Below are 16,992 nucleotides of genomic sequence, written 5' to 3'. Positions count from 1 at the left end.
TTGCCACTAATTGTTTTTATTCATTTGTCATTTAGAGGTAATTTGTGAAAGCAATTTAAGTCGATTATGAGACCAAGTTTTTGGTGTCATCAGGTTGAAAAAATGGGTTGTTTTAGGTATTCATTAGGTAAACCGCTCCAATGGACCTCTGACCTCTGACCTGCTGGATCAGTCCAGTTCATGATCCCTAAATATATCATAAAGATCATATAAAATATCTAACAGTGACAAACAAAAAGAAAAGATTAATGTAACCCACTCCCATTACTAAGAACAAAAACACCTCAAGACACAGAATCAGTTGCTGCATGACAGGCCACGAAGGAAATAGTAAACTATTTTTATTGACATGTTTAAATCAGCTATTTACAAGTTCTCATAGTAGGCAACAAAAACATTTTAACACTGTTACACTTTGAAGAAAAGAAACTGCAAATATGTGTTGTGTATGTTGTGTTTTTACATAAGTAAGCACAACAGCCAGTCAGAGACGATGCTCACTTGTACATCACATCAGTTTGTCAGACAGATCAGTAATGCATGAGTTTTGAGTGCTGCGTAGTGTTTCACACACCATTGCCCCAGATTAAATGAGAGACCTTTATATTAAACCTGCGTTAGTAGCCCTGTCTCAGGTGTGTTTTTGCACAGTGATGAATTAATGACGTTAAGCTGTGTTGCTTAATTTATTTACCACAAATCACATACAGAAAACTTTGTATAACTGCCCTAACCATAATGCCAAAACATGAAAAACACCAGTTTTGTCTTTTTAAATAGACTGAGTTACACATTTTGCCACAAGATGGTAGTATAATGAAGAAAATGATTGGTCCTCTAGATGGGAAATCAGAGGTTCCAAAGGCCTCCATGTAAATTTTATAGATGACCCAGCACAGAAATCAATTGGTCAAATATACTGTATAACACAGGGGATAAGAAAGGCATAATTATGCATTTGTTAACCTTGCAAATTACATTAAACACTCAATTATATGCTATTTTTTCACTGTGGAAATACAAAGATCTCCCAAAGTGAGAGTCTCCTTTCAAACTCTAGAGGATAAGGTGTTGGCCAGCTAAACAAACACAGCTTGTTTAGCTGGAACATCCCGCAGGAGGGCAATGAACAAACGATCTGATAACTCAGTGGCCTAGAAGATACCAGGGATTCTCGTGTCTCAAAAGAACTGCTAGCAGTCTCAGATTATGGGTTTAGTTTTACTGTTGAATCTATGTTCACCTATTGATTCCTTACTTCATCTCAAACGGTCAACTCTGGTGACACAAGTAAAATTTTGATATGACTGAAATGCAAAACAATATCATTGAAATGACACCAGGAAATTGTTTTGTGTCAGTGGCTTAAAGGAACACTCCGCTAAACTTCATTCTGTTGGGTGAGGCCTTCTGACACGCTGTCGAACTCAGTTGCCCGAGCGCTCATCCCCAGATACTGCTTCAGGAACTCACTGAAACGTTTTTGGTTGTTCCACTTACGGGCCGACTTCCGAATGCCGATGAAGCCTCCGTATCTCTTCTGGTAAGATCTTCCGGGAGACATCAGCTTCCTGTAGTTGTGCCTCCCTTTCACGAAGCCGCCAAACCTCTTGGAGACACTCAGCCCTACTTCTCCCTGTCCTCTTGTTGCAAGGTCAGCAGCCCCTTCTTCCTGCCCTGCCTCCTCATCATACTCATCCTCAAGAGACAGGGCATTCTGGGCATTGTAGGCAGTGTTCAGATGGCTGCCCTTGCCACCAAGATCCCTTTCGTCCACCTCGAGTGCCCGGGTCATGTGATCGAACCTCTCCAATGCATTTGGCAGCATCAGACGTCCCTCCACCGGCTCCTCCTCCTCTTCAGGAAACAGGGCCTCCGCCTCCTCCTGAGATCTTTTCCTCATGGCACCACCAAGGGAGGAGATTGACGATGAGAGCACCTTACGACAGAAGTCCAAGTAGAAGGCTGGGGAGATGTTTCCTTCGCACTCAGTGAGACACACCTGACAAGGATAAAGACAACAGATCACCTTCACATCATTAAACCAATACAAATTTAGTTGTTATTTAATGTTTAACGATGAGTTAACGAAGCAAATTGAGCTTGTCTGGGTAAAAGCAAAATATTTAATTTCTTGACATTTTGTGAGTATATTCTGTTCTTTTGCCGGTTAAAAATAGTATTCAGAGACAGGACAGGCCGGGGGTTGGTGGTTAGCATGCTCACTTCACTAGACATCTCTGCAGTACAGTAGATAAACATCTAGACGTAACGTCAACACGGTTGTTCCTTTGCACTCGCTTCATTTCATTTTTTTAATGATTTAAATATGAATATAGGAAAAATTAGCCTTTAAAAACAACCATCCATTAATCAGCTTAGATGTAAAAGTACAACATTCTGTCAAAGGAACAGAGTTTTGAACACACATATTGACATGACAAAGCGCAGGTGTAACATTAATTGTTGCTCAATAGCATTCCTGGTCGTATACGTTGATAGACTGCTGCCATTTCTTTTATTAGACTAAAAGATTGTAGCTATGCATGAAATACCACATTGATTTGAGCTCATCATTGACTCTTAAAGCCAACTAATCATGGAAGAGTAAAATGCCTTTCAGCCAAGAAGAAGACATGGAGATAAAGTAGAGGAGAACATCGTCAGGTGTACTGCCGACCTCAGCTGAGCATTGGTAATGAATGCCTATGCTAATGATTCAAAGTATTATGTTTGAAACCGCGAGCACTTAAATATCTTTTACTTTGTTCCCTGCGAAAATGTTTTAGGAGCACATATGTCATTAGGAGAAACAACCACCAGGCATGAGTGCTGAGAGGGGTAACACACATCTATCCCCAGGAATTAATTAGCCACAACAAATTAAAACTCAAATGCCAAAAGGATAATTTCTTGAGTCAGAGACACTGAAGAAGACAGAGGGAGGATGGGATGAATTTAGGAAGGTGTGTGGGGGGTTTCTTAAATTAAAAGAGCCCCATGGAGAGACTTGGTCTGCGTGAGAGTGAGGTCCAGGTTTGTCTGGACAGACGATTTGCTAAGTAATGTTTCAGTATAATTATTTTTTCAGTAATTTCACTCATAATTTGTTAAAGTTCCAACTTAAGACATAAATACACAACAGGAACAGTGGCTAGTGGCCTTTTTTTCCAGCTGTCATAGCAGGAAAAACTCAGGTGTTACTGAAAAACATTAACAATGACTCTGTTCTTTTCAAGTGTCTCAATGAGTCATGACACCGTGACAGTAAGCCTGCATGCTTTATTATCTACACCTGTGATTTTGCTACAGTGACATGCCAAACAGTTTTCTCTGAAAAAGGCTGCAAAGAACAGCCTTTAGATTTTATCTGGATGGGCCGTTTGTCTGTTTTGTCGCCCAACTTTGTGACTCAGATGGGACAAATTTGTTTTACTACCAGCAGACAAAGTGGAACCCTTTCCCCTCTGGGTGGGACCTCTACTTCTGTAATCTGCAGTGTGTGTGTGTGTGTGTGTGTGTGTGTGTGTGTGTGTGTGTGTGTATTCCTCACCATGGTGTTGAAACTGAGCTGTTTGGGCATGATGTTGCTGCAGGCCAGGCAGTCTTTCTGGCAGTCACTCTGTCCAGGATCACACAGGCAGAGCAGCAGCAGAGCCACCACAGTCTTCATGGTCCCACTGTCTGCTGCAGCACACAGGACAGAGCAAACACACATGTTCAGTGCAACATGTCATGCATCTTATGTTGTGTCAAGTAAGATTAAAGGGCTTAACTGTTAAATGCTTGATATGTATCAAAGTTTGGGATAGTTATGGGAGATACTTAGAAACCACTAATAGAAATGATCCCTGGCCATTAAAGTTGGCGACATCATGGTTTTCATTTGTTCTTTTGTTGTCTTTTAACACACCGAAACAGTAACAGCTACAGAGTATTGATTACAGATTGAATTACCATTAAAAAGAAGGATAATACACCTTCCAGCAGATGTAAATCTCTTGTATTTACATGAATTTTCTAAGCTAGCAACTAATGGACCGAATCAACATGGCGTCTGGGCAGCAGCAAAGGTACTTCTGGGTAGACTACTGGCATTTCATTTGCATTTCTGGGATATGTGAATTGATTTTGTTGTAAGCTGCTACTGTTTAAACATATATAGTTCAAAACAGTGGAATGATCTATCTGACATTCCTGCTGTGCGTTTATGTAGCCTATTGTGTTACTTTACCAGCATCTTTGACATTTACCTAAGAGCGACACCTCATAGTCAAGCTGTCATCTTCCTCAGTCTGTGGCCCGACGTGTAAATTAGGTCTCAAAACTGATGTTAATTCAAGTGATGTTATCAATTAGATATTAAAGCATCAAACACACATGCTAGATTAATGAGATGTATACACTTCTAAGCAATATAGGTGAGTGAAAAACAAAAATTAAATAGTATGTCAGCTAGTATGATGCAGGGTTTTCTACCCGCAATGTTGTTAACAAAAACTGTAATTCACTCATCGAGAATCAACTGCACAAAGTTCAGGTGTGTGAAAGATGACCTCAGGGCGTCTGAGACGCTACATGCTGTTGTTTGACTGCTGCTGTTGATCAGGAACAAGCAGAATGAGGCTGTATGTTCTCTTTCTGCATGCGTATACTACATAGGCCTTCACAATTAGACAGTATTGGAGATGACAATGCACGACCAGCTGTTTCCTCGTGATCAAGTCTTTGTGATAAGTTCAGTCATTCTTGAGCTACTGCTAAACTGAACTAGACATCAGATATTGTGGCTTTAACGGGAAGACATCCACATCTTTAACTGGTAACATGACAAATATTGATCTGTTTCCGGGGTGTGTTGTGTTGTGCATGCTGGCTCACTGTCAGGGCTTACTGGGACACTGAATGTAACTGAGCCCTCATTAAAGAAATCTCACCTGTGCTTTTTGCTGCCCTGCAAGTCAAAATAAGGTCAATATCAATATTTTCACCTTGTCTTGGTAAGACAGTGAAAAGGCATTTCTCCCAAAATGAGGAGCCGATCCTATAGGTTTGTTGCATGTTTCAGTAGTGGCAATCATTCACACACAGAGTCACTGAACTGCTAATCAGTTATTAGTTAAAGGACTTGTCATTTACGATGCGGGATCATAATGCACAGCTCATCAAGTTTTATGTTTGTGGTAATGCAAAAGGTAATGCAAACATTCTAGAAAAATCTAGAATGGATACTTTTACCATTTTCCTGTAATGTGAATTAAAGGTAATTCATTTTTAAAAGTGTTGTCCAATCACATATTTGTATGCCCCATCACATATAAACAGATGAGTGATCGTCATTTAGAGGCATGTAGGCTTCTCACACTTGGAAGAGGAGGGACACAGAGTCAAATAACATAATGATAATGACAAAACGGGACAGTACGTGAGATGAAGGACAGTCGGGGGGACAGAGAGCACTGCAGAGTGTGATAGACTTTGGGCATGAAAAAAAAGACAGAAAGAAAACAGTTTGACCTTATTCTGGCAGGAGCAGCCCAGTCTGGTGAGTCTGACGTCAGAAACACAACCAGAGTTTTCATCTCATTAAACAAACTCGTTAACTCCTTTAATTGATGCCTCAATTAATGCCTCTGGCAACAAACTGAGTCATTGTGTGGTGCTGACAAACACACACACACACTGAAACTCACATGCACAAAACATTCAGACACACAAACGTACGCAGCACACCAACATGCATACGTACATATAAATACATGCATCTTCACAAATGCCCATTACACAGTACATTGGTAGACACACTCAAATACAATTTCACACACATACACACACACACCACTGCCCTTTTAGCTGTAGGTTGTCATTATCTATGCCACGATGCAGTAGAAAGGAAACTAATTTGCCTTCAATCAAACATTACCTTATAATGTCTGAGAAATTTGGAATTTATTCAGAGTAATTAAAAACTGATAAAGTGTAATTGCACTACAGTGCTCCCCAATCTATAACTACCCATAAAACAATAGGTGCAAAATTCATCAAAATTAATTGGTCTTCTACTGTGCAAACGTTCACAGTGTGTCAAGTCTCTCTTTAGTCTGATAAGAAAATGAAGATGGTTTGCAGAGCAGCAAAGCCATTTAAGGCAGGCATACCGTAGGACAGCTAAGGGCGGGACTCTGTTGCCAGATGGCACCTCATTTAGACAAACAGCTTGGGCAAGTGCATTTGTCCAAAATGCATCTTCATTCACTCCTGTCACTGACTTCAGACAGCAAGTCTAAGGATAGCATAATGCATGAAGGAGACTTCATAACTTCTCATCTGTATTCATCTACAGGGCTGTGGCCAAAGGACACATACACATGCAGTATCCTTCAGGAGAGTGGCATACATGCTCACCTTCATACAGGCAAACCATTATGTCATATTGTATACAACAATTAGCAACACCATTAAAATGACTAATAAATAAAAATATTGATCTTCTTGTTACAATACAATGTTCTGCTGAGAAATTCTCCAGTCCTGGCATTTATTTGGATTCTGCCTAACACCTTCCCAGACCAAGTACCGCTCCTCACCACAAAATCTGTAAGGAATGTCCATTATTCTTCTGTGCTGAAGGCATCAACCTAGTCTCCAACTTCCACAGATTCCAGTCCAATCAAGAGTGCCGCCTGGTTTTACTGGAACAAGTCTGATCCACAGAGCTCCAACCCTTCACCGGACTTGGCTTTGACCAATCGAGGCATGGGCACTGGACCTCTGAGTAGTCCTGTGGTGTCTGGCACCAAAGCATGGCAGATCCTTTTAGTCCTGTGGGTTGCGAGATGGGGCCTCCATGGATTGGACTCGGTTCCCCACAGACTTCTGATCAGATTTGGATCTGGGGAATATGTTTTGACGGCTGTCGTTGGAGGTTGAAGGAGCAGTTTGAATCCTTCTTGAGGGCAAAAGGAAGGAACATTCAACAACTGTGGCCATTAGCTGACTGTTGTAGCCACCCAAAGACCATTTCAGACCAAGTTCACACCTCATGACTCCCCTGGCAGGACAGTGAGCAATGGCACACCACAAAAACTGCTCAGGAATGTCCTTTTTTCTGTTTTTCACAAGGCATCGACATGGCCTCCGACTTCTACTGGTCCAAATGCGATCAAGCATCTGTTGGATATGCCAGAAGAAGTGGACACAGGACATTTTTTGGTTTTCGTATGGTGTCTGGCACCAGGTTTTTGGTAGCAGATCTTTTGAGTGCGAAGGGTTTCAAGTTAGGGCCTCCGTGGGACGGACTTGTTCTGCATGCCCCATGAATGTTTGATGAGATTTGGATCTGGGGAATATGTTTTGACAGCTGTCATTGGAGGTTTAAGGAGCAGTCTGAATCCTACTTGAGGGTGAACGCAGGAAACAGTCAACCATCATGGCCAGGCTGAGTGACAATATGTTTCTAACTCTCCCTTTCCTGCTGAAAAACGTTCAATTCTAATTTCATTTCAGCGACATTACAGATATCTGTGCGCATGCAGACATTCACACACAGGTACACTCCATTGAATCTTTATCTGTTATCTGTACTTTTCATTGTTAAAAGCTCTGTAAAATGATTTGGACTTCTCAACAAGGTCTTCTACTGACGTCTTCCAGGTTTTCTCTCTCTTGAGAGCCTTTAAAAAGAACCAATTACTCTGCCTTTTAATTAACTGATTAACTACTAAATAAACCAGTTAATTAAGTCATTACTGTCTGGCGCTACGCTTAGGCAATGCTGATGGAGGTGTTACAGTCCAGGGGAAGATAAATATGTACCAGCGACATCATTTGGATGTAAGGAACCCCTGTCCATAGAATATCTCTCAATAGTATCAGACTCAGTCTGTTACCATGCGACCACATGAGCTGATGTTGCGCCATTTGAACCATTTTGCTCTTTGCAAAACACCTGATCCAAGTCGCCATAGAAGGTTGCAAAGGAAAAGCAAAGAGCCACTTGGTGTCATCTATGTTTTGTAAAACATAACAAGTATTCAGACAAATTATAGCTATAGTGACACCTTACCGAGGGAGCCCATCAGGAGAGGGTCTGTGGTCTGTCTCCTTGGAAAGTTTCTGACTGTATGTACATTGTCAGCCCAGCAAGCTTTTCACAGCTAAATGGAAAAAGTACTAAACATCATGAAATCTTCTAGTTGTTGATTTAAAAGCATGTTTAGTCAACCATGAATAAATACTGTTACTACAAGAAATGTTCAACTGTAAGTTTCAGTCTGATTGAGAGTCTCGTCACCACACTGCTCACGACTCAGTCAAGTACAAAATTCTCAAACTGCTTGTCTGACACTGTGTTATCAGCTGTTTCCACCATTATTTTCCTCCATTATTGCCATTTTCTCATCAAGAGCAGGAAGTTCCAAATAAATTACTCTCAGCCCGCAGAGCGTCTTAAAGCCGGATTATTTACGCGTGGTTGAGCTGAGGAGCAGTGGCCATCCGTCTTGCTCTTCTTTATTTTTAAAAGCTGAGCTGCAGATTATTACATAAGTTAAAATGTAATAACCACAATATTGTCAGATTCACACAATGTCACTGCAACTTCAAGTGGCCAGTCTGGACATTTGGACACATTGTAGTTACATGTGCAAGAACATGAAAAAAACATTTGTATGTTTAGTGAGGTTTGATTGCCCTGTGACCACTTCATTTGACAGACAAGTGCTTTATTTGTGGTCTGTGGTTTGAAATTAGTAGCAATGAAAAAGTGACTGATATGAATAAAGATCTATGGAAGTATTCATACAAAAATATACCTATAAACTGCAGCTTTAAATATGATAACTTTTACTTTAAGCAATAGCCTCCAACCCTTAAAGGAAAGACGAGCACCATATTAAGGACAAAAATCAAATATTCCTGATGTTGGCTTTGTTAGTTGATGAGTCAGTTTGACAGGTAATTAAATGTTATTTAGTCTTCTGCCTGGAGCTGGATGGCAGACTACATTAACTGTCAGAAAAGTCTTTTTGATTGACAGCTTGTCCCAGGCCCACTCAAAACACATTGTGCTCTTTGTTTTAATATTGATGGCTGGTCATTGATGTGGCACATTCCAGGACAGTAGATCTATATTGCCAATCAACCAGGATGACCAGTCAGGTTGATTAAAAATATCTAATCCATTAATGAGCCATTTCTGTCAGAACCTACACTGTCCATCTACTGATTTACCTGTCATTACTTCTCTCTTCCTGTAAGACGAACATTTGCTTTCTGCCTCTTTAATTCTCATTCTCACCCACTCACACTCTTTCTCTCCCCCTTCCTACGTCATACACTTTCTCACTCTCACTCTTTGTCTTTCACACACATAAAATGGATAAAACTACTACTACCACTGGTAAAAACATCGACATGAGGCTTGGTTGTAGGAGTGCCCCTTAACTAAATTCTATTGCATAGAAGAAACAGGTTGGTTTCTTATTGTTTTACCTTTTACTTGATACCAGAGCATTATATGCCTTATTTATTATATCAGTGTTAATTATTAGCACACTGTTCAACCCATTAATCATGAACAGTGGTGGCTAAATTCTACATTCCATTAATTCCAGATCATACAAAGAAATTTAAAGTTGCACCATTTTCTGTAGTCGTTATTTTCAGTGATTATGTTGCATGGATTAATGATCAGAAAGCATAAAAATGTGCCCATGCAGTAAAAGAACAACTGCACTACTAGCAAAAGACATTATTTGATCTGATCCCGCTCCTTGTGCACCTATCACGAGCCAGAGGAAACCTTTTGAAGAAACCTTTAGTGCTTTAACACAATGTTCCCTGTCAGTCAAGTCATTACATTCAGAAGCTATTACAGGCAGACACACTAAGTTAAATCAATTTCCCTTCTTAATGCATCTAATCACCTAAAGTCGATTAATGGCTGGGAGGTGTGCTCACACACTGACACAGGGCCAGTTTCACACTTAATTCATATTGACTTCTTTTTTTGTCTGTTTATGGTTTGAGATGAGATGATGCAGTGTACTTTTTATTCATTTATTTATTCATTTGCTACATGCTTATTATAGTATTAAATTAAACCTGTTGTGTTAGGGTATTTAGGAAATGTATTGTGGCCGGAAAGGATTTAAAAAACAAGAGGCCTTTGTCGAGCACAGGTGTGTCTAATAACAACACTAATGGCTGCAGTCTGTACAGAGGTGGCTGGCCGACGCACTGATGGAAGGCATCAGTACGGTTATTACATCTCAGCGCTTTCAACTATGACAAGTCAAAATAAGATGAATTGCTGAAATATTGCCACAGGATAACCAAAGGTCTCGTTTCCACCATTATCATTGTTACCACAGCAATGCAGACATCATGTCAGTAGTTATCAGTCTGTGCATTAAACACATTCAGACGCCTCCAACTCACAATTATAGTTTTATACATTTCAGTGGTGTTCATGCATTATAACACGATGTATACTGTTTGTGTCAGAGAAATGAAATGAATTGGGTGAGGTCAAAAAAATAAATACAGCTATTTAACACGTGTTTTGCAGCAGACTTAACTCGCCAGTGTTCTTAATACAACCTTGCTTGTTGCCACTTATCCCGAGTTCCACTATGGCTCAATAATTCCTCTTCACTCCCAAAGAACCATGAATACAAGAAAACAAATCAAGAAGCCTGAAGAAATGCCCTGGCCTTTATGACAGAAAAATAGCAACAGCAAAAGTAGATGTCTGCCCCCAGAATCAAGATGAGCGCCACTGCATCTGACAGGAGTCGGTTCTCCTTCGAAATGGCAGCAGGGAGGGGAAAAGAGGAGCACACCAGGGTCACCGAGGAAGACATAAAGAAGGATCTGTGAAATCATCCCAACACAAAAGGATGGACAGATACCCTGCAGTGTTAGGAACATTGTATCCTTGGATTAACTCCAAACCTTCACATCCAATTCAGCGCAGCCACCCCAGCTGTACAGACCAGCACGATGCAGCCTGACCTGTGGTCCTGCACTCCTCCCTCCATTTTACTTAGCCAGCCTTTGAACAAGAATGATTTCCTGGGGTTAAGGAAGTTTATATATAAAGATAAAAAATGTGTGCTGTGTTGTTGAGGAAACCAAAGAATCCACTGATACTGAGAAGCTGGAGCAAAAGGGATTTTTATGCCATGAGACACTTCACTGTAACTCTGTAATGTGTTCTGAACGTTGTGTGCAATCATTGTGTTGGTGGTTATTATCATGTAAGAACTGGAGTGAAAAAAAAGTTAATTTTGACATTATAACATTCATTTTCTGTGCTGCAGAGATATTTACTGAGGCTGGGAGACTAACCAGCTAGCCCTGACCCGACCTGGTCCAAAAGCCTTGTGTGTCTGGTGATCTCCGAGCTCCCAGTCTGAAACACTAGCTGCACGGCTAACTGAGCTTACAAGCTAACGGCAGCTACAGTAAGCAGCAGCTAGCGGTTAGACTGGTGATAGTTTCTCCTCCTTACTTGATGTGAGTATGAATTGGACCAGTGACTGTTTATGGCAGATGGATTTGTGTTGGTGGAACTTGTTTTATTCTTTTTACTCATACATCTCAATGACTACACAGTCACTACCAGTTCATCACTTTACCCCAAATAAGATACCATCACAGTTGGATGACGGGTAAAACGAATTCCTGTGTGGCGCTGTTACTTTCTCGACTAACAATGACTTAACCTTGAAGCATTCAGATGTTACATGTGTGTTTCGGGGGACTGGATGATGGAAACTGAGCCTCACTTTTCCCTCCAGATCTTCTTTAAGTCTGATAGTAAAACAGAAAGAAGCCCGTGCTCCTCTCACAAGAGTTGTGTTAGATATTTCAAACATTTTCTGTTAGAAATTCTATCATAGTAGGTGTTGTAAATCTTATCTCTCTCTCTCTCAGTCCCAAATGTCATCGTCACCTTGTCTATGTTTGGCCATGTTGCCACAGGAACACTATGAAATTGCCCACGAAACAACAGCACAGAAGGTTTGTCACCAACAGTTGATGTGTTTCAGGATGGTGATATATAGCCATATAATAATGCTCTTCTTGTTGTCTCGCCCACATATCCACATATCACAGTTTTAATCTCTGCAGAAATAATACCTCACGCTGAACTTTCCATTAACATACTATGTCCATACTCTGGGTTCTGTTCCTTCCGTAAAGCCTCACTTGCTCGTTTCACCCAGCTTGTGCAGAAATACGCTACATTTGTAGGACACAATACAAAGCTAATTAGAGATAAATTTCACAGCTACACAAATCTGATGCAATCACAAGAATGCTTTGCGTATTTGCCCTCAGGTGTGAGAAAGCAGCCTCTAGATTTCTCTGAACCAGCTCAACATGCCGTGTGACTATCTGCAGATCTACAGCAGGCTCCTTCTTTAGAGATGCAAGAAGCTTTAATTAGAACCAGATACATGCACTCTCAAATCAGTTACCATCAGCGGCTGTTGGGAGAGCCATCTTGTATTATCTCACTTTTAAAGTAATCCATTTTGAACAGTATTTTTTTGTATGGAGTTTCTTTCAAGGTCAAGTGGGAAGTGAGCCGCAGGCTGAACAGAAACACTTTGTTAATCTCTGAGGTGACACCCAATCTCAGAGTTTATTAACGTCATTAATGTTTCTTGACAGAGTAATGAGCCAATAATGAGTTTTACACCTAAAAGCCTGAAGGCACAAGGTAAATAATATGAGTAGGCTCAGACAGGGCAGAAACAAAGAAGTTGCAATATGACTACAATGAATATAATGATTAAAATCATTGTTATAAATATTAACTCAAAATCTTTTCTTAATCTGAATTCCAAACCATTACAAACACGCAGTTGGTGTTGTAACAATGTGATTTCATATATATTTCCGGTAAGATGATTACCTGAATCAATCACATTTAGCCTGGTATGACGCCATTAATCCAACTTTGGAAGAATAAGGTTTTGCGGACAAGTGACTGCAATGTCCAAATGGGCCAGATTTGGACAAATGCTGTAATCCTTCAGTGGATCCAAAATGAGAAGTAGGTTTCATTTCATGTTCCATCGTCCATATTTAAATCAAACTCAAAGGTGCACTTCACAGTTTTTCGGAAGACATTTTAATCAGATGAGAAGATTTTCATTGATTGATTTTTAATACTTCAACACAATACACAAACTGTCTTCATTATTGAATAAACCGAATATACAAACTGACATCACAATTTCATACTGTTTTACGGTTTACATCGGCTGGACCCTGCCACCTTTAAACAGCATTCCGGGGACCTTACTTTTCTCTGATGAAGACTTATTTATACACTCGTGGAAATAATGAAATATTTCACTTTTTAAAGTTTGTATTATTACCTTGTCAGTAATGTATAAAATTACCTTTCTGAGTTTCCAAGTTTATTTTCTAAAACTACATGGTGCCCCTTTAAAGCAGCCTACAGGGATTGATTTCTCTCTCATCACCTCTCGTTCGTTTAATCTTTCATATTTTTGCCATACTCTATAAAGAACTGAACTGAATTTTAAAAAAGTATTTCAGGCTATGAAACCCCCCCAAAAAACAATCTTCTATTTGACCCTAGTTAACCGACACGCACTCACCCAAATTACCTTTCATGAAGCTACTGCACCAGCCCTCAGCAGCTTTCTGCGGAGACTCCCCATTCATTCACGAAAACCACTCGAGCGCAGCGCTAAATCAGGCCTTAACGATTAATGACTAACCGTATGAACGATTTATGACCTTTCCCTCTTCACTAAATACCACCGCACTGACAAAACAAACGATGTGTGTAGCCCTCAGAGTCATCCCCTTTTGCTCTCTGTAGCGTGGACATCCCTGCTGCGCTGCGCTTTTAAACCACTAAAACACAAAGTATTTAACCCCGGGGTGAAAGTGTCAGGAGACATAATAGACTGTAATTGCTCCTTTGGAGGTGATGTATTGATCCTATGAAAAACACAGAATCAGTGGTTTGTTAGCTAAAGTGATCTGAGACATTATCCAAAACCACTCTGTGTATCACTGACGTCAACAAGAGAAGCTCAGATTCTTTGATTGGCATCTTTATAGGCACTCAGCCGTGAGGAGCTGGAGGGTCAGAGGGTCACAGCACGGCAACCATTGAAAAAGAGATAGATGATCGACAAGTGATAAGAGCTCTTAGGATGGATGAAAAAGCTTTCAAACATTTTGCTTTTTCTTAATTTTTACTCACTCATTGTTTCAAATTAGATTTATATATAGTTAAAAGGGAATTCACATTTTTGACAGTGTTACGTTACCAACACTAGATGCAACTTGTAAGCATGGCATGTAAAATCAGATCCTCACTTTCTGAAACCGGTTGCTCCCTTTGACAATTTCTTTCCTGCCTGTCAATCAAATGTAACAAAATGTCAGTAATTCTTTACATACATAAAAATGCAAAAGATCCTGTATCAAAGGTCAGAGGTCAAGCCATTTCTTTCTATCTCCCTCCCGCTCCCCAGGGTGTTCTTACCTGTATTGAGGTGAGATTATGGGTGCCAACAGGGGTCCCTTGGGTGCAGGTTGAGGTTCGTCAGCGTACGTTTCCTTCCCTCCGTCTCAGCGTGGTTTTTCTGGCTACGTGGAGGCTGGAGGCAGCTGCTCTTATAGAGACCCACCCCTCCCCTTCAACCTCCTCCTCTGGTTCTCTCTCTCTCTTTCAAAACTCCCTCTTTCATCACAGAGAGAGAAAGGGAAGGACGGAGGGAGAGAGGGAGGGATGGAGATCCGAGGAGAAAGAAGATGAGGGGAGAACATGCACAGGGACTTGGGCTGGGGAGAGACGGGGGAGAGAAGACAGGAGTTACAACAGGGAGAACTGTAGAGGAGAAAAAGAGGGAGATGGTGGCAGGAGTGAAACTGAGTGAGAGAATGGGAGATGGGAGGATGAGGAAGAGAGTGAAGGGTGAGGATGGAAAAAGGGAAAATTTAAATGGAACAAGAAGAGGGAGAAGGAAATATTAAGGAAAGCGGAGGGATATAGGCGTTTATCAATGCTTCATTATGAAGAGAATACTAATAAATTGAATACTGAAATAAAAACACAAATCAACGACTTGCAGTTACTTGCAGACATTAAAGACTCTCAAGAAATCCATGAGCAATGATTTTGCAATGGGCTATAACACAAAATAGGGTTTTTCCATCCAGCACTATGACCTCATTCCAAATTCATGAAATTAAATTAAATTATTTCCGTAACTGAATCTACCAAAATTTATGAATCAATGAAATTATTTTTCATAAATAAAAATGTAACCACTGAATACAAGGCGTCTGCTTCACTGGGCAGGCTGTGTGTGCAGTCTGGACACATGCCTCAGGCCTTATTGCCACTAGGGGGCCGAGACAGACGACAAAAAAGCTGCCAACTTTAAATGATGTTTAACATACTTATTTACACACTTATTCAACATCAAAAGATTTTTTTTAATAAATAAAAAATAGTGGATCGTGTCTGATCCATTTCTACACGTATGTCAGTGTCTGCAAAATATACCTTATTTTTTCTACTAGCAATGTCCTACTTGTATACATATCTAAGTTGAGATATCCTTATAGTTAGGTGTTTTTTTTTGTTTGTTTGTTTTTTCAATTTCAAAATCTCAATGAATCATTTTTAAACATACTGAACGTGACTTTCTAATTGCACTTGAAGGTAAATGTAAAATATATAACTAAATCATTGACTATAATAATAACCATGTGGAATGTAGGTTATTTTATTTGTTTACCAAATATCAAAATGTCCATAAAGATTTCAGACTGCTGCACACATGTTAACACAAGGTAAGGTGAAAGAGAAGCGTTCCCCCTTTTATAGATCCATGTCTCTTCACATGTCTCATTCTGCACTGCAGAGCCGCTCTGACTGAAGGGGAGCATAAACATTTTGTACAGGCTCTCCAATCACTTCTTGGTTTCTCTAAATGTATTGCATAGTCAAACACTTCATATTCAGCATTTACATTTGCCACAGCTTTTTTTTTACCTGGACAAATTAAGTTCTTATTTTCATTTAAGCTGTGCCTATAAGATGATGTTACTAGCAATTCCCCTGAGTAAAATTCCTCATATGCTGTTATCTCAAAGAAAATGTCGTATTCATGTGCAGCGTTCTTTTGAAGAGAGGTTGGAGGACATCTGGCTGTCACTCCTCCTCCATGTTGTGGGAGTGACAGTCAGATGTCCTCCAACCTCTCTTCAGGCAGTGGCAGGACTGTATTACTGTCATTCTGCTCACAAACAAAAATCAGCGCTGGAAACAAAAGAATCACGACGTGCCTGAGCTCCCGAGTTTCTTAATACACATCTGTCCGGTCTTCATTATCAGCAGCATGAGCTCTGTTTCTGTCTGATTAGGGTTACTTAACTCTGGCCATGTGTTTCCAGGATGAATCTCAAAATGAAGAAAAAAACTAAAGTTTTGAGGAAACAGGAAACACAATTTGTCTTGAAAGTAAAGACTTGGATGCATGTGTGGCTGTACTATAACACATTCATTCAGTTTCTGGATATACATTTTACTAAGAATACTGGATAACTGAAAACATACCTGCCAACATTAAGCTGTGAAAAAGAGTGCCACCCCCTATAATCCTACACCACAGATGAATAACCACAAGTATCAAAAGTCAGCATCTGAAATTCACATTGTAAAAAGGGAAGGTATGCCACTAAGTGGACTGAAATTTGGAAATGCATTTCTTCTTCCTGGTACCTGTTTGATCCATTTTCAGTTGCAAACTAATGCACATTTTCCACTGGTCAAAAAAATTCTACTTGAAGGTCAGGCTTTAGTGTGCAACTGGAACGTGTAAACTCTGTATTTACACGTCAATGGACTCTGCGTCTATTCAAGGATGCTGTATTACAGGACATAGTGTTGGAGGAGGAGCCCTGCTCATTCATGGAAATACC

The 16,992-nt window shown here is 40.2% G+C and overlaps 1 protein-coding gene across 3 annotated transcripts; it reads right to left on the bottom strand.

The window, feature by feature from the left end:
* Nucleotides 1-324: 324 nt before the first annotated feature.
* pnoca (prepronociceptin a) lies at nt 325-14,786 on the bottom strand. 3 transcript variants are annotated; one of them, XM_037095676.1, is made up of 3 exons: nt 14,546-14,786; nt 3,554-3,684; nt 325-2,002 (listed from the first exon to the last, which is right to left on the bottom strand). In XM_037095676.1, exons 2-3 carry the CDS (start codon nt 3,671-3,673, stop codon nt 1,382-1,384), a joined length of 741 nt encoding a protein of 246 aa, XP_036951571.1. In that variant the 5' UTR covers nt 3,674-3,684; nt 14,546-14,786; the 3' UTR covers nt 325-1,381. The 3 variants fall into 3 exon arrangements, with proteins under 3 accessions (XP_036951571.1, XP_036951570.1, XP_036951572.1); XM_037095675.1 differs by having other exon boundaries at nt 3,554-3,687; nt 14,546-14,779; XM_037095677.1 differs by lacking the exon at nt 14,546-14,786 and adding an exon at nt 5,518-5,542.
* Nucleotides 14,787-16,992: the final 2,206 nt, after the last annotated feature.

Source organism: Acanthopagrus latus, chromosome 4 (genome assembly GCF_904848185.1).
Source record: "Acanthopagrus latus isolate v.2019 chromosome 4, fAcaLat1.1, whole genome shotgun sequence".
Classification (NCBI taxonomy): domain Eukaryota; kingdom Metazoa; phylum Chordata; class Actinopteri; order Spariformes; family Sparidae; genus Acanthopagrus; species Acanthopagrus latus.
This window is presented reverse-complemented; position numbering and strand designations above follow the sequence as displayed.

Bases quoted from the DNA above. Each gene is read 5' to 3' on its own strand.
- pnoca (XM_037095676.1), bottom strand. From the start codon at position 3,673: ATGAAGACTGTGGTGGCTCTGCTGCTGCTCTGCCTGTGTGATCCTGGA. The intron at 2,003-3,553 runs GTGAGGAATACA...TATCCTTGTCAG, and splicing joins AGCTCAGTTTCAACACCATG to GTGTGTCTCACTGAGTGCGA.